We start from the raw sequence: 25,204 nt of genomic DNA on the forward strand, positions 1-25,204 counted from the left end.
CTGAAATAGCCTTATAGCCTCTCTAATCTAGGGCAATTAGAAATGAGCAGTAAGTGCTGCCTGAGCCAACATCCATGAATAAATAAAAAAGAAAATGGGGAGTGACAGTGGATCCACCGAATGCAAAACTGTTGTCATCTCTTATGAAGATATTAATTGGTAGCATGCCACATTCAATCTGTTAGTGCCCTTTCTGTTGTCAGCTCATTAGCCAACCTAGCTTGCAGTCACCAGTGCCAAGATGGTGCAGTCTGAACTTATACCATCCGGAGATAGAGCTGTTTGAAGTCTTTTGCATGGCCATTTGTTTTGTTTTTTCTGATATATGAAACTCACTGGGATAGGTGTATTTAGCAAGGCATAGGTAAGCTGAAGGCAGACAGTCAGGGCATGAACAAAGGTGATTAGTTGACTTTGTATGCTTATTTATGTATCTTACTTTTTAAAATCCAGTTAACTTTTCTTTTATTTTTTGCATTGTACCAAGTGTACACTGTTATGCTTAGTGATGGAAGACTGTACGGTGTGGGGCTGTTGATAAATAGGAAATAGGAGTTGTGTTTCTGACTTCAGAGTTGATGAGTTCTTCAGAGAGCCCAAGCATAAAGGAGTCTGTCTGTGTTGCCTGCACCCTTCCTGTTCTTCCTCTCGATCCTGCTGCAATATGCTCTGTGCTCCTTACCCACCCTCTAGGGTATAATTCAAAGAATGTATAACACGGAACAGATCACCTTGGCTTGTGATGTTTTCTCTGCTGTGTACTGCAGGTCTTCTCTAGAGTGGTTGAAGCTTTGGAAATGGTATTTCTTTATGCTTGTGGTTTATTGTATGACATTTTCTGGGGCATGATAGTTGTCATTGTACACATGTCGCACGTGAATGTGTAGGTTACATACTGCACCATTAGCTATGTGGTCAGCAGTAGAATTTGTTGTGCCTTCCTCTCTCTCTTTCAGCAGTTTGTCTTTTTCTCAGAGACCTCTGTTTATTTTCCAATTCATATTGAATTTCACGGGGATTATCTGTTAGTGCATCTATGTGTGCAAGCACCCAGTTTGTGCAGGAGCCTTGAAATAAGAAACAAATTCTTTCAGCACTTGCCATACTGTTCATTATAGGAGTTTGTAGTTTGCAACAACAATATAAATCATTAAACATTATAGAAGTAGAGCAATAGCCATAAGAAGTGAAGCAGCAATTTACTGGGAAGCTGACGATCCCTTTGAATAATGTTGGTGAGAAGTACTTTCTTGCTGTTTAATATGTGATTAGCTGTGTAAAGTTAAAAGAGCTATTAGCTGAAATATCTAACTCAAAAATGACACTTGGTATCAAAGATGTCATGACACTCCACACTATTAGCAGCTATTCACTATTTGCAAGACAATGTAGGATTAGGTAAAATGCACAATAAAAATGTACACTTGTGCCATTGAGGACATTTTGAAGTTCCAAAGACACTTGGAATTCCTAAATGAATGGGCAATAACATGTCAATTGTTTGTCCTAAGTATTTAAGGACTTGAATTCCTTTGGGTGTTGTCCACCTTCCTTTCCATCACCAAGTTTGCTTACTTTCATTGTCTTAAGAGTCATTTTCAAAGACTTTGCCCCCTCTGCTTATATTTTTTATAAATAGTTTCAAAGCATGTCCACTGTCTTTAATTTCAGTAAGGAAAGCAGGTTAGTGAAAGGAAGAGAAATATTCAAAGAAAATGTAGGACGTACCAGCAAAATTAAAAGGTGCATACATGAAAATTACAGCTATTTGTTTAGGGTAATTTATGCTTGTGAAGTTTGAAAATATTGAACTTTGGCAACTGTGTAAATTTCCTCATAGATATTTTTTGTGAAAGCCATATTTGCTGAATGTTTTTTGTTTACCTTTATCCACTCATAAAATATTATTCAAGAAATTAAGTTGTATTTTGATGCAGTTGATGCTTGTTTTAGTTTGTTGTGGTTAGAACTGTTTTCTGTTACATTCTGATGTCCAGCTAGGCACTCATAAACATTGTTGGCATTTGAATTAGGGATTACAGTTCAGCATATGGCTACTATGTTTGATCTAACAATTGGCTGACAATGAACACATTTAAGTTACTTCCTATAATCAGCAGCACTATATCTCATAGTTACAGATTTCTGGTTTTATCTGGCCACTTAACTATTGCTACTGATAATAAATTCTGTCTTGTTGACAGGTGTATGTGTTCTATCCAAGGGAGAATTTCAGCAGGCGAGAAAGAAGTAAGTAAATAATTTTTGTTCATGGAGTCATTTCAGAACATATACTGTTACATCTAAAACATTTTTCTGATGTCAACAGTGTTGTTTCAAACATTCCCATTATGGGTACTGAGAACCTTATTTTGTAGTTTATAATCTGAGGTCTTCTGTCCCCTTAGCAAATATGTTTATGAATTTATCAATGGAAGACCAAACAATTTTCATGTTAGAAATTGCCAGGAAAATTAAATATAAAACCAAATAAAAGCATTTTCTCCTTTTATGCAAGACTTTGGTTGAGTCTTATTTCAGTAATCATGTATGGCTTTGTTTTTTCACCCTTTTTATACCATCGTAGCTGCCCAGATAAGATTAAAAACCTAGATATACTTGTACTAAAGTTGGGATGATCTGGTAGAGGTATTTAACATCTTTATGGATCTAGGCTATATTTATTTACATCGATTATTTCATTCAGATCGGAGGACTGAGATCATACTGACTCATTTATATAAGCCGAGCACTAACTTGGGCATTGGGAGGTTATTGTTTTCCCAATTGATAGTATACCTATGGAAAAATTGCAGGTTTGGCTTGATTTACTGTGTATTTCAAAAGAGAGCTGGATCAGTTCCTGCTTATAACAAAGTTGACAACAAACAAAAGGTAGGATGATTAGCAAATGATATAAATCATAGTTAATAGGAGCTGGAATAAATAACCTAAATAGTTCAAAATTTTCCCTGATGTTTTCTTCCTAAATTGCCTCTGACTCTGGTTTTCTTAATCTGATTCTTTCTCTCTCTCTCTCTCTCTCTGGTGATTGCATAGCTGATCATGGGTTAAGGGCATTATGATCAGGATTCTGTTGAATAGGCCAGTCATTTTCTTTTAACTATCTGCTATTTTCTTCTGTTGAAAATAAAAGTTGTCTCTATTGTCCTGATGGGCCTGTTTGAGTCATTACTTGTTACTAGTTATGATTTTACTTGCAGCTTCTTCTCATCTTAAAAACTTTTTTCACAGCCTGCACCAGCTAAGATGTGTTATCTGTTCATGCATTTTGCTTCCCTTTTTGTAGCTTTCCTGTATATTTCAAAACCACTACCATGCACATACTGCCTGTTTACATGTTTAACATATTAGTATTGTCTAAGCTAATTGTGTTTCCACTAGACTTTTTTTTTATCATGTCATTATCATCCCACGATAAAGTGCTTTCTTGCTTCAAGATTCTTCCAAAACTTTCTTTGATCCCACTATCTGAGTTGCATATTTAATTTAGTCTGGATTAGTGGTGCTGGAAGAGCACAGCAGTTCAGGCAGCATATTTTTATTCCTGATGAAGGGTTTTTGCCCGAAACGTCGATTTCGAAGCTACTTGGATGCTGCCTGAACTGCTGTGCTCTTCCAGCACCACTAATCCAGAATCTGTTTTTTTTTACCTATTTAGTGTTGAGTTATCTCCTCCCACCCGTGGAAAAGCTCTGCCTCTGCGTTGGCACCTCCAATTCTCCATGCTTTGTCTAGAAGTTGATACTAATTTTGGAAACACTGAACTTCTGCTGCTGACCTGGGACTTGGCTATCATTCTATACGCTAATACCTGCACTGTTTCTTCCTTTGCTGACATTACTACCATGTTTCTGCCCATCATCTGCTTCTTGGAATCTCCCTGACTGCTCTCTACTACTTTCCATTTCTTGTTCCTGGTGTTCACTCTGCTGCTTCCCAGAGGGAGAGAGGGGACAAGGCAGGGGAATTAGGTGGGAGAGATTGGGAAATTGTGAAACAGATGATAGGAAAGGATTTTCTGACACTTTGCTGTCTTGAATGCAAGTAATGTTTAAGGATGTCATTATTCAAATGTGGGAGTGTGCCCTTTGCAGCTGCAACATCAGCAAACATTGTTTTCCCCAAAACGTCATCAGGGTATTTCAGATTAAGTTGGGAAAGTAAATCCATCAACATACTCCCTAAATGCACTCCCAGTTTGGTTCATTATGTTGGTTTTATGCAAGGGTGTTAGTTCGCATAATCCTGGAAATTTTCAGGCATGGTTCTATATTGAAACTATGTAAGAGTTTGTATAGTGCTTGCATAGCTTAAGAACTGAACACTTCAGTGTGTATGCAAGATATTTTGGTTTACCGGTGTGGGAAATTATTGCTTTACAGGTGTGGGAAATGATAAATCTTTTTTGCTTGAACTGGGATCTATTGTTATGTTTCAGTTGTTGAGGGAAAAGAATTTTATTCTGGCAGGAAATGCAATCACAACGAGATAATGTGTCTTCAAAGACCCGTTAACATTTTCGATTATGCACATAACTGAATTTGATTTGAGACTTTAGAATTTAGTTTTGTTTCAACACATTAAATATTTATGGTTTCATTTGCATCAGAAATTACAGTATGAACAACTTATTTGTGCTTCATCCCAAATTGGAGAAGGCAGTAAATTAAAGATTGTGATGAAACTATGGTTTTCAAGAGTAAGCTGTCACAGTTTGAATTCTTTGCCCCTTGCTAATTATTTTGTTTTTAAGTGAGTATAATGCTGTTATTACATTAAGGTGAAGCATGATCCATTCTTCCTCAGTACAATATCTAACATAAAACCTCCTTGATGTAAAATAGTGACATGTGAGCTCACCATTTAATAGTTTGATGCTGCCCATTCGATAGTTTTTAATACATATAGAGAAACAAATAGGTGAAATTTTACACTGCAACAATGTGATCATCTCCAGGTCTTACTTTATTAATGCATTGTTAAAGATTGCTGCCTGTGGAAGTTCATTTATTAATGGATATGTTTCTTCTGAACCTCCTAATCAGCATGCAGTTTCATTGATAAACATGGTAGCAGATGGAATTCTTTGGATGTATTACTTTAGCCATTCTTTCAATAATTCATCAAAATGACAAAGGTCACTTCCACGTGTTTTCTGATTCTGAATCTAGGCTGGTTCATTTTATTGCAAGAGCACAGTATTTACAAATTGGTCTTCCTAGCCTGTTCCCTCTTCAATGTGAATGCACTAGTTCTGATAAACAGCGTCTAAGTGTGTTGTACTTGGTGATCTAGTTTTTTAAACTCTTCTCTTCAGGCGATGTGAGCATTGTTAACAAGGTCACATTTGTTCCCCATCCCGAATTGCCACAGAATCATACAGCACGCAAACATACCCTTTGGTCCAACTTGTCCATGCCTACCAGAACACCCCAATCTAACCTGGTCCCATTTATCAGCATTTGGCCCATATCCCTCTAAACCCTTCCTACTCAAATACTTATCCAGATGCCTTTTCAATATTGTAATTGTACTCACCTCCACCACTTTCCATGGCAACTTGTTTCATACACACACCAACCCTCTCCATGAGAAATCTGCCCCTTGGGTCCTTTTTAAATCTTTCCCTTCTCATCTTACTCCTATCCCATATAGTTTTGGACTCCACCCTAGGAAAAAGGCCTTAGCTAATCATTCTATCCATGCCTCACACCTCCCCCTATGATTTTATAAACCTTTTTATAAGGTCATCTCTCAACTTCCAATGCTCGGGGTGGGGGGAAGCCCCAAATTATTCAGCCTCTTCCCATAACTCAAATTTTCCAGTCCTGGCACCATCCTTATAAACCTTCATGCACCCTGTCAAGTTTAACAACACCACCTATAGAAGGGTGACCAGAATTATATGCAGTCATGTAAAGGTGGCCTCACCAATGTCCTGTACAACCACAACATGACATTCCAACGGCTATATTCAGTGTTCTGACCAATGAAGGCAAGTGTGCCAAGCACCATCTTCCCCACCCCGTCAATCTGTTAGAGCTGTTACTTCCTTAATTGTTGGCAATTTTATGTTTCTATTCTAGTATTTTGAAAGATCATAACCAAAGTGTTTACCTATTTTCCAGATAGCGATTGACCTACTCTTCCTTTTCAGTATCATGTGTATTTAGTTATCCTTTGTTTTCATAAATTGAACCTTTTATTTTTATTCAAATTAAAATACCTCATTAGAGTCTTTTTAAAAGAAAAATTCTCTCAGCCTGCCAACATGATTGACCAGAAACAAATTATGTCAAATCAGTGATTGTTGTTAGGCCATTGCAATGACTCAATCCATGGTCAGCTCCATATCAAGTAATGTTTGTCATTGCTAGTCAGTTCTAGAGCCTTGCAATGTTTTCAAGTCCTAGTTAATGAATAGACATAGATATAGAACAGGCCCTTCGGCCCACAATGTTGTGCCGAACATTTGTCCTAGCTTAAGCACCTATCCATGTACCTATCCAATTGCCGCTTAAAGATCTGACCTTTGTGGTGTATATTTTTCTTTATTCATGAATTGAAAGCTCCATGTGGTCTATATATGCAGATTGAAGCAGATTTTTGACTTTATCATTATTGTTTTGGTATTTACATTCATCTCACAGATCAATGCAAGGCATCCTGTTGGTTTCTGCAGATATTGAAAACCTTTCTTAGACTTATTCAGAAACATACTAGTAAGGTTTAAATGTTCCCATTGCCCCTGTAGTGTTTCTCACATCCAAAGATGCCAACTCCATTCTGAAGCGGTTTCCGAGAGCAAATCGTTTTCTAGAAGAGATCCGGCAAGGCAGCATTGAGCGAGAATGTATGGAGGAGATCTGTGTGTATGAAGAGGTAAAGGAGGTATTTGAGGACAATGATAAAACAGTGAGTGTATTCTTCAGATTTCACCACCTTGATTGACGTGTAAAGTTTAAGTAGTGTTTAATGTACATGTCTTTATTGTGTACATACAAAATTTGTTTCTTCTGGTCTGATTAAGTGTGTAACTTGAACCTTTTGGCAAATTTCACACTGGTAGCAAGTATTGTTCTGGGTCCTGCTGTGGAATGTACTGATTTATATTTAGAAATGCACCATCAGATGTAGAACTAAACCATTGAGTAAGTAATGACACAAATTAGATACTTGTTGAGTAAGCTAAATCAGTCCAGGTAGGTGTTGATATAATTCATCACAGAACTCTTTGATTAGGAATTTTAAAAAAGAGCTGTCTCGGTTCACGTTAACTATTATAATAAATGTATTAAGATGTAAAATTCTGATGTGTGATGTCAATTAAATGCAGCATTGGAATTACCTCTGATCTCCATGGTTCAATGGCTATTTGAATGTGGTATCATCTGGTTACTGACAGCATTGTGAGCATATGCCAGCATGTACTCGGAGTGGAATGAAGAAAGCTGATAAACCAAATTTGAATTTTAAGATTAGTATTTGTAGCCTTTTCTTTCCTGACATCTGTATCTGTTTCTATTTTCAAACATTGTTAACTTACATTGATATATTACTCAATTCATTCTCTTGCTTAGTTATTTTCCAAGTTTCTTTTAATTGAAAAAGTATGTTTTTGCTGTATCAGTTTTGTGCTTTGGAAGCAGGTTAAGGATCATTATTGTTGGAAAGCTATAGGGATAATTTTGCAGCAAGATTTATTAATAAGAATGCATTTAAATTGCCTCTTCACGATGTCATAAAGTTTACAAAAAATGTAATATTACATGGTGCTTTTCATCTATAATAGGATGAATTGACTGGAGTGACATGGAGTTGGGAAGTTGAGATTTGTTGTAGTAAAATGCTGATTGGCAACATTATGACCATTTCATCTGGCATAAAATGTACAGTGTGAACAAGATTTCTAAAGACGTTTTGAGCTGAAGTTTGCCATTTGCAAATTCTATTTGAATTTGGCATTGATTGATGAAATGAAAGTTCTCCATTGCATTGCTTCTGAGGTTTATATATCATTTCTGCCATGGCCTCCAAACCTTGTACTGCCTCCTGCCCAAGAATCATAAACAGGCCAGCTTACTAGCCTCATTGAATCAATCTGTTTTTGCTTCACAAAACTGATTTCTTGCATATCGTTTTTTCCCACCTATTCATCCAATCTGCTACATTAACAATTAACACTCTCTTGCCTATTGGTCATTCACCCTAAATACTTCTGTCTTTCCCATGTCACCTCCTTGTAAAACACAAGGTGTGTCCTTTTACCTCCTCACTTCCCACTATCCATTAGTAGGGCAACAGTTTACATTTTTCAATTGAATATGTTCTATTCACTGCCCATGATACATCCCCTACATTGAAAGGAATAAATGCAAACTCAGTTACCACATGCAGAAGACCTCTATTCAGTCTTCATTCATGGCCACGAATCTGCATTCTGTTTTTTTTTAAATTTTCTGTTTATCTTACTCTTTGCTTCAGCCAGTATATTCTACTCAGTACTCCTGATGTGGTCTAACAGAAGCTTTGTAAAGCTGGAGCAATGCTTTCTCCAATATAAATTCCAATTGCCTAGTTATAAAGGCTAGTGTTCCATTATCCCTTATTTTTCACACCTGGCTAATACATTTCAATAATATATGCACATGAATCCCTAAATCGCTATGGAGCTCCACTTTTCCTAGTTTTTAACTATTCATATATTATTCAGATCACCCTTTTTGGGTTAACATGAAGACCTCCTATTTACATACATTGAAATCCGTCCAGCACTTTTCACCCACTCACTTACTACTTCACTGTCTTGTTGTAATGTTATGCACCTGTTTACATTAATTATACCACCAGGCTTTGCTTTATACCATTAGGAAACTTGGATAAAGGTTCTGTATTATAATATCTAAGTCATTAATGTAGCAAGCAGTTGATGCCAGCACAAATCTTTGTAGTTTGCTATTAGTTGCCCATTATCCCCACTCTGTTTTCTCCCAATCTAACCATCTAACCAATCCTCTAAACAGCAAAATAATTCTCCTTCAATCTCATGACTTTTTACTTCTCGCTAACATTCTCTTCTGTGGAATTTTTATTTGAATGCCTTCAGGAAGATCGTATAAACTACATTCAGAGACATTCCTATGTTTTTTACTTTATTATGAAACATTAAGTTAGGTTCATTGGCCTTAACGTGCCTCATTCTGATGAGCTCAAATTTCTAAATGCTCCTTCATTCTCTCTTTCCAGTAGCATCTCCAAAACAGATATTAGACTGACAGATCTATAATGTTTTGATTTCTATCCCTTGATTTTTCTCTCTCCATATTCTTAACTAATGGAATTGCATTTGCAATTTTGGAATAATAAACGATTTCTGAATTGAGAGCTCCTTGGAAGATTGTGGCTAAAGAATTTGTAGTTTCCTCACTTCTTTAAAATCCTGGGAAGGGAATCTTTCGATCCAGGAGGGATCATTCTTTAGTGTCATTATGTTTTCTAATACCATTTTTTTCCCTTGCATTAGATTAGTGAGTTCCAGTCCTTGTTAGTTTTCCTGGAATGTTGGCGATATTGTCCTCTTCGTTTGAATATTAATGCTAGTAAAATTATTTGATGATAAGCCAGCTGTTGTATTATTGCAAAAAATGTCACCCCAATTTGTTTGTAAAAGGGCCGAGTAAAAGCAGGCTTAAAAGTAGGAAAATACTATGCATGCTGGAGATCAAAAATAAAAACAAAGTATTGGAGAAACTCAGCAGGATTAGTAGTATCTGTGTAGACAAAAACAGAATTAATGTTGAGTCCAAAGCCGCCTCTTCAGAACTGAATGAGACTGGGGAATTTTTTATGCTGTTGCTAAAATGAGAGGAGGAGCAAGTAGAAAAGATGGCTCCCAAATCAAAAGTCAAAGGGAATGCCAGTGGTAGAAAAAGAGAAATCCAGATACAAAATAAGTGATAATGATAAGTGTGAATATTCAAAAAAAGTTTGGTTTTTCTCAGAGCAAGTCCATGCAAATTAGACATTTGGAGGGGATGGTGGGGAGAAAAGGATGTAATTGTAATGGAGAACACTGTTTATTCTCTGAAGTAGTTGGACTCCGAGTCCTGGAGGCTATAAGATGCAGAAAATTATGATATTGTTCCTCACGCTTGCATTGATTAGATTAGATTCCCTACAGTTTGGAAACAGGCCCTTCAGCACAAGAAGTCCACAGTGACCCTCCGAAGAGTAACCCACCCAGACCCATTTCCCTCTGACTAATGCACCTAACACAATGGGTAATTTAGCGTGGCCAATTCACCTGGCTTGCACATCTTTGGACTGTGGGAGGAAACCGGAGCACCCGGAGGAAACTCATGCAGACAGAAGGAGAATGTGCAAACTCCACACAGTCATCCGAGGCTGGAATCGAACCTGGGACTCTGGTACTATGAGGCAGCAGTACTAACCACTGAGCCATTGTGCCACTCTCTGGTACACAACAACAGGCCTAGGATGGAAATGTTAGCCTGGGAGCAAGATGGTGTATTGAAATGGTAAGCAACGGGAAAGTTGGATCATTTTTACAGACAGACTTTAAGTGTTCTGTAAAGTAGTCACCCAGTTTGTGTTTTGGTTTTGTCAATGTAAAGAATTGTGAAGGATTAACTTTGGTTGCAGAGACTGGTGGGGTAAAAGTGAGGACAGGGGTAACTCTACTGTTCTGGAAGGGAGGGAAAGGGTGATGGTAGAAATGGGTTGGACATCGCTGACATCCCTGTCAAACATATTGGGGGAAAGTCTTCAGTTGAGGCGACAAAAAAGAGAACATGTTAAGGGCGCTCCAATGGAAAATGACATTATCAGAAGAAATGCAGCAGAAAAAGAGAAACAAGAAGAATGGAATGGAAACCTTGCAGGAACCAGGCTGAGAGAAAGTGTAGTCAATGTAACTAATGTAGGAGTCAATGGAATTGTAATGGATATTGGCGAACAGTGTATCTGCAGAAATGGAAGCGGAAAAGTCAAGTAAGGGAATATTCAGAGGTGAAACAGGTGAAAGTGAGAGGAGAATGGAAATTGGGGGACAAAATTAATTCATTTTGCTAATTCTGGATGAGACCAGGAAGCAACCAGAAAAAGAGTTGGGAGGGGGCCTGAGTAAGACTGGAACAAGGATGGTACCACATACCCTACAAAGACACCCATGACATATCTTTGACTTGGAGGAACTGGAATGAATCAAAGATGAAATTGTTCAATGTGACAATGAGCTAAACTGGATGATAGAGAATGGTGCAGGATGTAGAGTTTTTGAACTCCTTTCAAGGAAGAAATGCAGACCTTTTAGGTCATTATGATGATTATCCTATTTCCTTCTTTCTCTCGCCTTCATTTGATCCATCTCTGATTCTACAGTGACCACTTTGTGGAACACTTTTACTCTCTGTGAGAATGACTCTGACGCTGGCCTTCCAGTTGCTTGCCATTTCAATACGATCTTGTTCTCATGTCAGCAATTCCATCCTTAGCCTTTTGGAGTGTTCCAGTGAAGTGTAAAGCAAGCTGGAGGAACAGCACACTGCAATGAGGCACTTCACAGTGTCCAAGACTCAACATTGAGTTCAGAAATTTCAGAACAAGAGCAGTATTCCTTGTGATTATACAACACCCCCATTCCGCTCCCCCCCAACTCTCTTTGACTATTCACACCTATAATTAACACTATTTTGCATTTCGATTTATCCTTTACAACAGTTAGCATTCCCCATGTATTTTGCACTGGGCTCCATCCTCCATCTATCTGTTCCACGTGCTCTGTTGTTTCACAGTTTCTTTCAGCTCTAAAGAAGAATCATTGGATATGAAATGTAAACTCGCTGTCCAGAGATATTGCCAGACTTGTTGGGTTTCTCTAATAATTGACACAACGGGCAGAAAACCCTCCTTTTGCGCTATAACATTTCTGTGATTCTATGACTTTTTGTTTTTATTACCTTTCACTATTCTTTTTCTAAAATAATTGTCAGTGGGACTATTCCGTTTATAGAACATAGAACATAGAACATAGAACAATACAGCGCAGTACAGGCCCTTCGGCCCTCGATGTTGCGCCGATCAAAGCCCACCTAACCTACACTAACCCACTATCCTCCATATACCTATCCAATGCCCGCTTAAATACCCATAAAGAGGGAGAGTCCACCACTGCTACTGGCAGGGCATTCCATGATCTTACGACTCGCTGAGTGAAGAACCTACCCCTAACATCAGTCCTATATCTACCCCCCCTCAATTTAAAGCTATGCCCCCTTGTAATAGCTGACTCCATACGCGGAAAAAGGTTCTCACTGTCAACCCTATCTAACCCCCTAATCATCTTGTACACCTCTATCAAATCACCCCTAAACCTTCTTTTCTCCAAAGAAAACAACCCCAAGTGCCTCAGCCTTTCCTCATAGGATCTTCCTACCATACCAGGCAACATCCTGGTAAACTTCCTCTGCACCCGTTCCAGTGCCTCCACATCCTTCCTATAGTATGGCGACCAAAACTGCACACAATATTCCAGAAGCGGCCGCACCAGAGTCTTATACAACTGCAGCATGACCTCAGGACTCCGGAACTCAATTCCTCTACCAATAAAAGCCAGTACGCCATATGCCTTCTTCACTGCACTATTTACCTGGGTGGCAACTTTCAGAGATCTGTGTACATGGACACCAAGATCCCTCTGCTCTTCCACACTACCAAGTAGTCTACCATTAGCCCAGTAATCCATCTTTTTATTACTCTTACCAAAGTGAATCACTTCACACTTAGCTACATTGAACTCCATTTGCCACCTTTCTGCCCAGCTCTGCAGCTTCTCTATATCCCGCTGTAACCTGCCATATCCTTCCTCACTGTCTACAACTCCTCCGACTTTCGTATCATCCGCAAACTTGCTCACCCAACCTTCTAACCCTTCCTCCAGGTCATTTATAAAAAATGACAAACAGCAATGGTCCCAAAACAGATCCTTGCGGAACACCACTAGTGACGGCACTCCAAGATGAATCTTTGCCATCAACTACTACCCTCTGTCTTCTTCCAGAGAGCCAATTCCTAATCCAAACCTCCAACTCACCCTCAATGCCATATCTCTGTATTTTCTGCAGTAGCCTACCATGGGGGACCTTATCAAACGCCTTACTAAAATCCATATATACTACATCTACCGCTTTCCCCTCATCTACCTCCTTCGTCACCTTCTCAAAGAATTCAATAAGGTTTGTGAGGCACCTTTTCGGCATGGATGAATTGGACGAAGGATCTATTTCTGTGCTATCTGACGTTATGACTCTAAGAATGGAACCAGGCAAATGCTTCCTACTTCTGTGAACTAATAATCATTAAAGTTACAAATGATATTTCATAAAACTTATTTTGGTACTGAGGTAGGAGCAACAACCTGATTGGAGGAATTTGTAGGAAAGTTGGGCATTGATTTATGAGGAGACAGCAAATTCTAGGACTTTGAAGACAAGGGGTCTGAGGACAAAACTATTCACAACAATATTAACTACCATTGGAGCCAGGAAGGGAGGTAGGGTAGCCAATTAGTAGGAATAGAATTCAGGGAGAAAGAAATTTACAGTTTTGTGGAGAAGATAAGAACAAGGGGATATGGGGACAAATGATCAAAAGCTTAGTCGAAGAGGTAAACTTTAAGGAGTGTTTTAAATTAGAGAGAGAAGTGGAATGGTTCACAAGGGGAATTCCGGAGCTTAGGGCCCTGGACAGTGGAAGAGATGGTCATGAGTGGTGGAACAATTTAAATTGGAAATGTGCTAGAGGCCACAGTTGATTGTAATACAGAGATCTGGGATGATTGTAGGTCTGGAGGAGAGGGGTGCTGAGTTAGAATATAGACACCCGGTGCTACGATGAGCTCAGGTTTATCAAGGAAAATGGTGGTAAGACTGGTCTGGAGAACATTTGGAATAGTCAAATTTAGTGTTACAACTACATGATTAAGGGTTCAAGAGCAGCTGAGTTTAGTCAATCAGACGATACCATAGATGTGGAAGCAACTGGTCTTATTGATGGTACAGATATACAGCTGTTAGCACAGCTAACAGGCTAAATTTGGCTTTTTATTTGCTAAGTCTAGTAAGACCCTCTTTTTGGTTTGACATTGCTCCAGAACGCCGTATTGAATACACTCAAAATAATCACTATCTTCTGACACAAGCTACTTTATCCTTCCAGAGCTATACCAACCTGAGCTATTGTTGACATAGGACTAGTTAGTGTATATGGTCCAGGAAACTTCTTGCTTCACCTAACCAGTGCTTAACTTAATTTCTGATTTCTTGATAATAGAGTATTGATGGAATCTTTCTTGGGATTAAACATTCCTGAGTTGAGTCAGAATATGGATTAAGCAGTGACATTAGATGACACAGTACAAAGTATTCTGTGAGGGTAATATCCTTAAGTCAAGCATATTCACAAAACGTACACTGGAATTTGTAGTTGTATGCTAGTGTATAGTGTTGTCAAATTTCTGCAATATGACAGCAAGTGTGAAAAACGTTCCCCTGCAATTCAGCAAGCACACCATTCATTGCCTCAAAACAAGCAATTTGGGGAACATGACCAGGGAAATTGTAAACTTGCTCCTGTGTACAGCAAATTAAATGGCCAAACCTAATCTTTTCCTTTCCAGTTGGTCCTTTCTCTCCTTCTCCAAAGGTACTGGTCTTTGTACTTCTTGAATTACTTCACTCATGGAGATTTTTGGATAAATCTGAGGGTGGAATGTAGATTACTGAACCGCTGAGGATATCGTAACCATGCCTCATCTCCTTTTCAGTTCATGTCTGAACATTTACACTATTAGTAGGGATCATTGAATTGTGAACCAAGATTTGGAAGTCTAGATAATTTTCACCTCTGCCTCCTATTTCAGAGGTCTAAAGCTAATTGTTGTGTACCATGTGCCACTCTAGCTGAGAGCAGATAAACAATACAGAACGGAAGGTTAAACTTGACATCCTTTTGAATTTTTTTTTTGCATTTGTGGTATGCGGGTAGTGGTGCCAAGACAGGAATTTATCGCGTATCCCGAATTGCTATTGAGATTATTGCCCATTTGTAATTGCTGTTGAAATGTGTCTTCTTGGCAATGGAATACTTATTAGGTGATTTTGGAGGGTAGTGAACTATGTTGCTGTGAGTTCAGTAGGTCAGATCAGGCAAAGCAGCAGATTTCCTTTCTAAAACTATTACAGTGTATCAGATGGATTTTTAGTAACCATCTGGTCACCATTTTTGTTTAGATTAATTTGAATTGAAATTTCTCAGCAGCAGTGGTGGTATATGAACTCCTTTTATTAATCCAGGCCTCAAGTATACCTAATCACTTTCTGAATGACTGGCACAGCCCATTTTTCCCCTTCTGTTTTGTACGTATATGCGAATTTATACTCTTGAAAGCAGCCAGTGGAGGAAGATCCAAACAATTCTTGCTGTATGAAAATATATTTTCAGCAGCCTTGGGGAGGAATGACTTTTTTCTTTGCTCACCTGCAGGGTATACTTGAATTTTTTCTTCAAGTATACTTAGTGTTAATCCCTCAGATCAGGAACCTGTATGGCTTTAGGTTTGCTAGTGTGGACAAAACATTTAAGTAAAATGTACAGAATATTAGCTGTGAGACACTTTTTTTTTGATCTGTTAAAAGATGAAGTAATTAATAATGGTAATGTGAATTTGATAAAATTGAGGATTCGTTTCAAATGTAAACCTTTTCTCTTTTTTTAAAAGATGGCGTTCTGGAAGGAATATACCAGCAGTTTGTACACAACCCCCAGCAACAACTCTGGCCTGCGTGTGGAGCGCACTGATGCAATCTATGTTGTCGTTCCTCTCCTGGGTGTAGCATTATTAATTGTTATTGCACTCTTTGTGATATGGAGGTGTCAGCTGCAAAAGGCAACTCGACGCCGCCCAACGTACTCTCAGAGCAGGTATCTGACAAGCCGCACGACACGGAGCCTGCCTCGAGTCCTTGTGCATCGGGAAACATCACACGCTCAGACAGACACATCTCATCATGAGCAGAGCAGCAGACCTCCTTTAGACCGCAGTGAGCCCAGTGGCCCACCATCAAACAGAACTCTTTATGCACAGGAACAATCTGCATCAGTCTCTTCTAGACTGTCCAATGCCACTCCCCCACCTTCCTATGAAGAGGTTACTGGACATGTGGAAAGCAGTGGGGAGGAGACAAGCACACCATACAGTGACCCACCTCCAAAATATGAAGAGATTGTTAGAGTGCATCCTGCTGTATCATCCCAGAACACCACTAATAAGTAATTTGCTGGGCATTTGAGAGAACTGAATCAGTGATGATAGCATGTTGATGTGAGTGACCACCTGCTTTCAGACAACAGTCTCTACCTGCAGTTACTTGAGTAAAATTGACTTCCAGAAAACATGCAAGTGTCCAGGTCAGGTGATCCACTCAAGTAAAGCAAACTTTTAATTAGATGAGGAAGCCAATGAAAATCAGTGACTTTTTGAAACAAAATTGGGTTGTGCTTTCTCGGTCTAGGAGGTTTGTCTGTGTAGAGACACAGGAATCAATTTACCCAGCAATTCATTTATGCAGGGTAAAGGAGGTGCTTTGCCCCCTTAAGTGCATGAAAATACCCCAACTGTAGCCAAACTAAATTGGAAAAATAGGCTGAACCAGCAGTGTGACTCCATGTTACGACTGTAGTGATGGAAATTGCCAAATTGGTAATTGTTACATGTGATCGTATTTCTTTATTAATACAGCACCACTGCCGATTGTGTCGTATTTCACATTACTCACAAGGCTTGTACACAAGCATGAAGAGTAAATGCTGTTAGTCTTAAGAAAATGCAGTGGCCTTGATCAGTCCTTTGTTTGGGATCTGCAATGTATTTTAGTTTAAGCACAGAAGAGAAGGTATGCCTTATAAGCAGACTTCTGCTTCCTCAGTTTATACTTGAAATAAACTTCAGGGAATGGGACAAAATTCATGTTATTGGTTAAGAAATCTTCCACAGGCGCATAGTGTAAAGTGACAACCCGCAATGCCACACTTGGGGGAGTTTTGTCCAATATCCCTGTTCTTTGCTCTGATCAGCTGTGGTTTGAAATTCAGAATAATTTTTAAAAATCCTGATGACTGCTTGATAATACACAGCTAAATTTGTGTTCATGAAGGCTGCATATTTACCAGTCTGACAGGGATAAGTGCTTGCTGGGATAATTGATGTTATTTGGAAAATTTCTAATGAATATGAAACTTAAATATTAAGAGTATATTATTACTTATTTATCAAAATGGGAATTGATCTCTATCATTTTGTTCTGCATTTTTATTGAATTTTGAAAAAAAACTGAAAGTGTGAGTGTCTGCTTATTAAGCATTGAGGAAATAGAAATGGATGATTGCATGTTTCACAAAGGTGATATTGAAATTCTGTACAATTTTTTTTGTTGTTGAAGAGTGAAAACAATTAGTCATAACCATCTTCACTGATCCAGGAATCCTAATTGATCCTCTAGACTCTTTCAGAGATTGAAATTTCACATGGTAATGTGCCAACAAAATGTGTCATATCATTTTGGGTCAGTAAATTATGTTTACTGAAGAATTAGTAAAGCACTACAGTTTACTTTAGTGTTTGGATAAAGATTTTACCACATTTTTTTTTTGTTACTGAATCTCTCAGATGTTCAGCTGGGAAACCTACATGAAGGTAAGTTAAATCCTTCAGTGATTTATAGTCATGTAAAATATGGCTTCAAAATAACTGGAAAGATCTGGACTTTGTATCATGACTGCAATTTAATAAAGAGCCTCCTCCCATTCAGTAAGGATTCCATTGGAGAAACTTCTTGCCATCCAAATGTAGTGGACCTTGGATTCGTCCATGGTATTTTACCACCTTTAGGAACTGTTCAGCAATTGAACTTCTTAACAGCTGTTTCCTAGCATCCCTGTTAAGGTGGTCTGATTGATTCTAGGAATATATTGTTTTGGACCAATCATAATGAAAAAACTAGTAATTTGACTTTCTTGTTAAAATTCTTATCTGTGTTTAAATCACTTTTTGCCTGACCAGTCCTACCTTGGAAACGAATTCTGTAAGCCTATTCTGTCTACCTTTCCAATTTATATGCATCCTTCCTTGACTGATTCCCTTTACTGGGGAGAAGTACCTTTAGTAGTCAAGCTCCAGTGGTTTGGAGGAATGCCCTCCCTCTTTTTTTTTTTTTGGAGAGGCATTCCTCAAAACTCAGCCCTTTGACAAAGTTTTTAGTCACCCCCCTACCAGTTTCTCATTCATCTTGACATTCCCAGTTCATCTGTTTACATTACTGTGAAGCACCTGGCTTTTTTCTTTGCATTAAAAAGATTATTCAGTTGTTGTATTTGTAAGGGTACATCATGTAGTGTACTTCATTTAGAGAGTAATTGATTTTTAAAATCTCATTTCTGTTCTTGAATTATTTTCCCGCATTCAACCTGTCTCACAGCTTACTTTATCCTTTTTTTTTTGGCCCTTCGCAAAACCACTATTCTCAAATGATTTGGGGAAAAGAAATGGAAATTTGACCAGAACTCATAAATATAAAAATATAAACATTACATAATTAAATTTCACTTTTTAAAAAATCTACTATAGTACTGAATTAAAATGCTGTTGGATTGGATGGTGGCTGGGCTACCTTCCTTTCCTATTGCATTCATTTTTAAAAATTAACATAACCACATAAATTTTAACGTATTTCAAAACTAATTTCTTAGTGCTTTGTGCATTGTGAAATGATTGAAGTGTGCCCTACTTCAAACACTCTTGTGGATGTTAATGGTAGTGGCACCTGACGTGATTCCTTTCTAGAATTGTGTTGCGTGGATCAATAAAGTTGTTTCTTTGAAAAAAAGTCTGTTTGAGATTCGGTATGCGCTAAAGTCCACTGAATGTTAATAAAATATAATTATGGCATCACAGACACAATTTCTTGTACTTGATCTTTGGTACTACTTCACAACTTTGAAAATACACACATCTCTTACTTGAGCAGCTGAAAATAAATATTTTTCTGTTAATTCTGACTCTACAAGTTGAAGTACTGTGACACTGTTTAATTTGAATTAAAAACCACTTAGATTCAAAGGATAGGAAATAGCAGAATTAGTACATAAGATTCATTTTAGTTTACATGGTAAAATTGGAGATTGGATGGTGAACTTGAATTTTGCTTCTTTTCAATTTGTGCAGTGAGATTAGTTAAAGTGACTATAATGCTTGTCAATTTTTGAAGCAGTATATTTTATGATCCTTTCAGAATGTGGAAGAGTTGGAAATAAGAAGTTGGTGCAATAATTATTTTGGACAAAGGTAGTGAGCAAGTTAATATTAAGTGCCAGATGGTGCTTTATTATCCGCAGAATCAAGACATTTACTTTTAATGTAGAATTCCAGCTTGTTGGTCTTTGAAAATCTCAGCTGCAGAATAGTCCACAAATTGTATTTTGTGCCTAGTTGGTATGTACTAAAACACACAGATGTAGAATGTGGATCTCGAAATAAGGCTTGTTCATAATCTGGTATTTTACACTTGAGGAAAGACGAGCATTTTGAGCTAATTACTTTCCTTGATGGAGAGTAACAGAAACCATTTGGAAAGAGTCTCTTTGATCTATTTTCTTACCAACCACTGGTGGCTTGTGGCTAGGATAGCTTGCTGCCACTAGTCGTTATTTCTACTCTCCTTAAAACTTGAATCAGGTTAACAGCTCCTAGTAGGATAGCAGGACAAAAACAATATCAAATGGTCAACAAAAATGGAAATTTACCAAAATCAAATCAAAATGTGGGCGATGATGAACCCCAGTCCTTGCCTCCCCAGCAGCAACTACAAAGTCCTCTGCTGTGCCTGCAGACACGTCGTGCTCCTCCTTGAAGGACACCAGAGAGGAACTTGACCACAGAAGAAGGGCAGACTGTGAGGTACTATGACCCTGTTCACGACTTACTCCCTGGACGTGTTGATGGCCATTTTGGCCAGATCCAGGAGCAGGCCTGTGATTTGGTTTCCCGCCTATCTGCTCCCACTCTTACCTTCCCACACGGGTTGTCCATACAGTAGGAAGCTAGAGATTAAGTGCAATCAACCTTTTTAAATCAGTCCCTTTTAAAAACTAAACTGGCTTGATTCACTGTGTGTTTTTGACAGAGTACCACAGTCAGAAGATTGTGGATGGCTCTAACTGCATACTGTGGACATTAACCAGACCCCCTTACTGCCAAGTACATGACATCATCCAGCCTGCCCATCCAACATGTCCCAGTATTACTCTTTTGGTTATTCGAAATCTAAGACTGGTGCAGAAACTTTTCAAATTAAAATTAAAGTTATCCCGAGTGATGATACACACACTCCAGCCACATCGCCTGTCTATGCTGAACTCAGATCCTGTCAAATTTTCCATGGGTGGACAGAAGATAGACTCCTACAGAGTTTTGGCAAGAAGAGAATCTTATTTTATATAACAAAATGTAGTTTGCTGCATGAAAGCACCAGGTACAAATAATCTTAACTAGTTTGGTATAACTATCTTTAACCATGCACATCACACCTGTCTCCATTGGAACCCTGTGCAAGACAAACTGTTTCTCCACTCAGACTCTGTGACATCATCAGGTCGGACAGAGTTAATACAAGTTCTCTTTCTGAATCATTATTTGGAACATCTCTCCCCCCCCCACCTCACTTCCCACAAGCTTTTTTCCTCTATTAACAATTAGATATTGATGTACAAAGCTGTTTTATTATTTCCCATTATCCCATCTACCTGCATGTTTCTGACTTCTCAAATTCAGAGAGTCTGGATATTTCACAATTCTTCCAAATGCACATTTCCTTTAGACTTGAAAGATCTGTGGATCTTTTGCTCAAGGACCATTGCGCGTAATTCTGATTCTTAAGTTATTTCTCCACTAGAGGATCATTTATCTCTTTGTCCTTCATGGAGGATGTACCTCCTATTGAAGCTGATAGATGGTCCAGTATCTTATCTGAGGATTCTTAATCACCAAATTTAATCCATTTTCAGGTGACCTCTGCTAACTCAAGTTAGAAGTCTATAATGTCATCTGAGGGACTTTTAATCTCATGAATATCCATTATGGAAGATGGCTGCTGAGTTGAATCTGGCGTTTGAATCCTCACTGTACACTGGTTTCTGGACAAAGCAATTGCTTTTTAATTTGGACATAGATTCTCTTTTTGTGAAGTACTCTGCATATCCAGACCAGCAATTTCTTATTTTTGACCATGTCCTGAATCTGTGGATGTTGACATGTCCAACATAGCTTAAGTAAATCTTTCCCCTCAATCTGCTGGTATACCCATGTCAAAATGTACAAGCTCTCCACCCCAACTTGATGATTGAGTTGGATGTCTTCATCCACACTTCCTTTCTAGTGAACTAGATATTTTCAGATCACTAGTTACTGTACTGGAGGATTGCTGTTCACTCATCGCTATCTTTGTCACTGCCACTGACCAGTTCTGATTTGAGTAACAATGGATTTGTTTTTATTCATTCACAGGATGTTGCCATCACTAACTAGGCAATCATCCCTAATTGCTCAGAGGGCAACCACATTGCTGTGAGTCTGGAGTCATGTTGGCCAAACCAAGTAACAATGGCAGTTTCCTTTCCTCAGGGTGGACAATAATTAATTGGATGATATTTTTCTGACAATGGACAATAATTTCATGGTTGTCATTAGACTCTTAATTCCAGATTTTAAAAAAAATTGAATTCAAATTCTACAGTCTGCCATGGCTGGATTAAACCCAAATCATGTTACCTAGGTCTTTGGATTAATAGTCGAGCAGTAATACCACTAGATCATCACTTCCCTTCTTTGAGAATGAGAAGCATTTCCTCCAGTCCTGTAAAATTTCTAACTACTTCCTGTTGACAGTATGAAACAGTTTTCTTGCACCAATGTAGCTAGTCTCACTGGACTCTTTCTATTGTTTGCGCTCTCATGAGTCTTATGAGTCTAGGAATCATAATGATATTATCTACTGGTTCACCTTGATGACTTTGTTTCTGAACTGTTTGTTCTCTTGTCACACTGCTGCTGCTGCCAGAAAGTGATTGAGGCCAAGACATGCATGTAGGTTCAAAAGTGTTTTTTTTGTGTGTGAACCACATACATATTTTCAATTCTCGTATGCTGTTTGTCTTACATTGTTACTTGTAGCATACTTTAGTTCAAATGGGACAACTATAAAGAACAATGTAGTTTCATCTGGTTAGGCTGTAACCTCTGTTTCTTCACCCATAGCATTTGATGTGGTAGGATAGTGAAATTCATTCCTTTATCAAGTTTAAAATTAATAACGTTGGCATAGATTTGCTCTATAAAAGTCAAATCAGTTGAATCACTACTTTCATTTAAAACAGTAATTTCTCCCAGGAATGCCTTGGATATCTTTTCTAATTGAGGTACATCATCTAAGATGGTTTTTTCCTCAGAATGGTCAATAAACTTATTTAGCCTCTTTGTAAGTCTCAACTCTTTGCTGTTCTAAAACTGTGTCCTACTTTGGCACATCCTTCTGGAAGTGACCTGCAGACTTGTAGATGACACATTCTTTTGTCAGGGCTGGGCATTTTCTGTACCCAATGAGATTTTGTTGTTTCACAGCACTGACACTGACTTGTGGTACCTACTGTGTTCACTTGTCACATGCCTCTTTTATGTCTGTACCTTTAGTGATCATAACAAGGTCAGTCAGCTGGATCTCATAGAATATGAGTTCCCTAACTGGATCAGAATGACAGCTCCAATCAGGGAAACTGGGCAGACAGGTAAAAAGAAGAGTATCAGATTCTGGAGTTCTAAGAGCTGACTCTGAAAGAGGCAGTACTGGAGTCAAGAACTCTTCATGTGTAAATAAAAGGTGATGGGAGACCAGTGGAATGGGAGTGGCATGGGAGACTGACATCATTTCCGTACCTTATGGCAAATATGTGTATTGCTTTTCTGAGGTTTAGTTGTTCTTCCTCTTATAAGGATCTTTCGAGAGTTCTTCTGCTTTCTGCTTTCAACACGATTTGAATGTCTTCCTCCAAAGTTAAATTTCCTTGGGCTACAAAAAATCTAACAAAGACTCAGCAATAATTCCAAAACCAATTCAGACCCTTATGAATTCTGATTCCAAAGCTCCATGTTTACAGTTTTTCATTAATCTGCAAACGCCATTCATGAAATCATCTCCAGGTATCCCTGGAAACTGAGCTCCTGTTAAATCCTGCTATTTCAACTGACTCCCACAGTTACCTTGATTATACATCTGACACCTTGCTTCCTATAAAGACTCTATTCCATTCTCATAGTTTCTCCATCTCTGTTGCACCTGTTCTGATGATGCTACCTTCAACAAGGGAGTCTCCAAAATGTCCACCTTCTTCCCCAACCGAGGATTTCCCCAGCACCATCATTGACAGAACCGTCAGTCAGGTCTGACCTATCTCCCACACTTCAGCCCTCATCCCCTCTCTTCCCTCCCACAACAGTGATAGGTTCCCCCTTATCCTCACCTACGATCCTACCAGCTTCCAAATCCAGAGGATTATTAACCAGTAATTTCCACCACTTCCAGTGGAATGCCACTACGAGACTCCTATTCCCCTCTGCTCCTTTGTCAGCCTTTCACAAGGATCAATCCTTCCAGGACATGCTGGTCCACTTCTCCTTTATTCCCATCAACTCTCACACTCTCTCTCTCACACTCTCTCTCTCACACTCTCACACTCTCTCACTCTCACTCTCACTCTCTTTCTTAGACTCCCCCACTCACTCTCTCACACACAGCACCCCAACCCTTCCCCTTCCCCTGCAACTGCAGAAAGTGTAACACCTGTCCACTTACTTCCTCCCTCCTCAGTATGCAAGGCCCCAAACACACCTTCCAGGTGTAGCAGTGTTTTACCTGCACTTCACTCAATCTACTGCACTCGCTGCTCACAATGTAGTCTTCTCTACATTGTGGAAACCAAGCTTAGACTGGGTGACCATTGTGCAGAACACCTATGCCTACCACTTCAACATACCACCTTGTTCTCTGGCCAACATCTTTTTTCTGAGGCTCATTGCAGTGCTCCAGCATAGCCCCGTTTCCACTTAGTAACTCTACAGCCTTCTGGACTCGATATCTAATTGAACAATTTTAGGACTTGCACCTTCTCCCATGTCCTTACCCCAAACCCCACACACCAGGCCTTGTTATCACATGGTCTGTTATTCCACACAACCCACTCTAGTCTCTGTTAGTATTTATTCATTCAGCTAGGCCGTCCAACTATCCTTCTTCTTTGGGCTCCATCTCCACTTATCATTTACTCCTTGCCTCCTTCCAGACACCCTATCTTCTGCATAAAACCAACATTTTCCTAGCTACCATCAGTTCTGAGGAAGGGTCACTGGACCTGAAATGGGTAACTCTGATTCCTCTCCACAGGTGCTGCCAGACCTGCTAAGCTTTTTCAGCAATGTCTGTTTTTCCTTCAAGGATTCTCCTGGTCCTAAGACCAAAATAACGATCAAAAGATGATACAAGTGCTTTCTTTGATATTTTATAATTTTATAACTACTATAAAACCCATGGAATGCAATGATATATTAAATTGTTCAGCTTCAGATTTTATATTTTAATTTTGAAGTGTTTCTGTATCTTAAAAATCCCCCCCCTTTTGGAAATATTTCTTCCACTTCTTCCTCACATTTATTTATTCTTATCCATTTAAAGCTGTTTTAAACCTGTAGCATCTTAAAGCTGTTTGTATTCTGCTGCCTTCAAGCTTGTCTTAAGGTTTTCTTTAATCTTTTAAACTCTGTATTACAGCAATATTGTATGATATTCTTCCAATAAAGCTTTAAGTTCTAATAACTATTGATTTACTTCTGTCAAGCTTCACCTTCTGCTAAATAGTAATAATCTATCTTTTTATACTTCTTACTGGGGGATTCCTCACCTTTTTGAATACTCAAAATGGTGGTTGCCATCTTCTGGGGGCTCTCACCTTTTGCAGTCAATATGGAGGTTTTCCTGCTTCTTCGTGGATAAAATGAATACTT

At 38.7% G+C, this 25,204-nt stretch overlaps 1 protein-coding gene across 2 annotated transcripts in view; it reads left to right on the forward strand.

Annotated features, from left to right (window-relative positions):
* Window positions 1-24,965, forward strand: part of LOC140495813 (transmembrane gamma-carboxyglutamic acid protein 3-like) — a 67,902-nt gene extending 42,937 nt beyond the window's left edge. Inside the window, exons 2-4 of one of the 2 annotated variants that reach the window (XM_072594956.1) lie at window positions 2,205-2,250; window positions 6,779-6,906; window positions 15,821-24,965. In XM_072594956.1, coding sequence (XP_072451057.1) covers window position 2,250; window positions 6,779-6,906; window positions 15,821-16,375 — 684 coding nt within the window. In that variant the 5' untranslated portion in view covers window positions 2,205-2,249 and the 3' untranslated portion in view covers window positions 16,376-24,965. Of the gene's footprint in view, window positions 1-2,204; window positions 2,251-6,778; window positions 6,940-15,820 lie in introns of both variants that reach the window. The other variant, XM_072594955.1, reaches the window with a different exon arrangement.
* The last annotated feature ends 239 nt before the right edge of the window (window positions 24,966-25,204 follow it).

Source organism: Chiloscyllium punctatum, chromosome 25 (assembly GCF_047496795.1).
Source record: "Chiloscyllium punctatum isolate Juve2018m chromosome 25, sChiPun1.3, whole genome shotgun sequence".
In the NCBI taxonomy this organism is placed as follows: domain Eukaryota; kingdom Metazoa; phylum Chordata; class Chondrichthyes; order Orectolobiformes; family Hemiscylliidae; genus Chiloscyllium; species Chiloscyllium punctatum.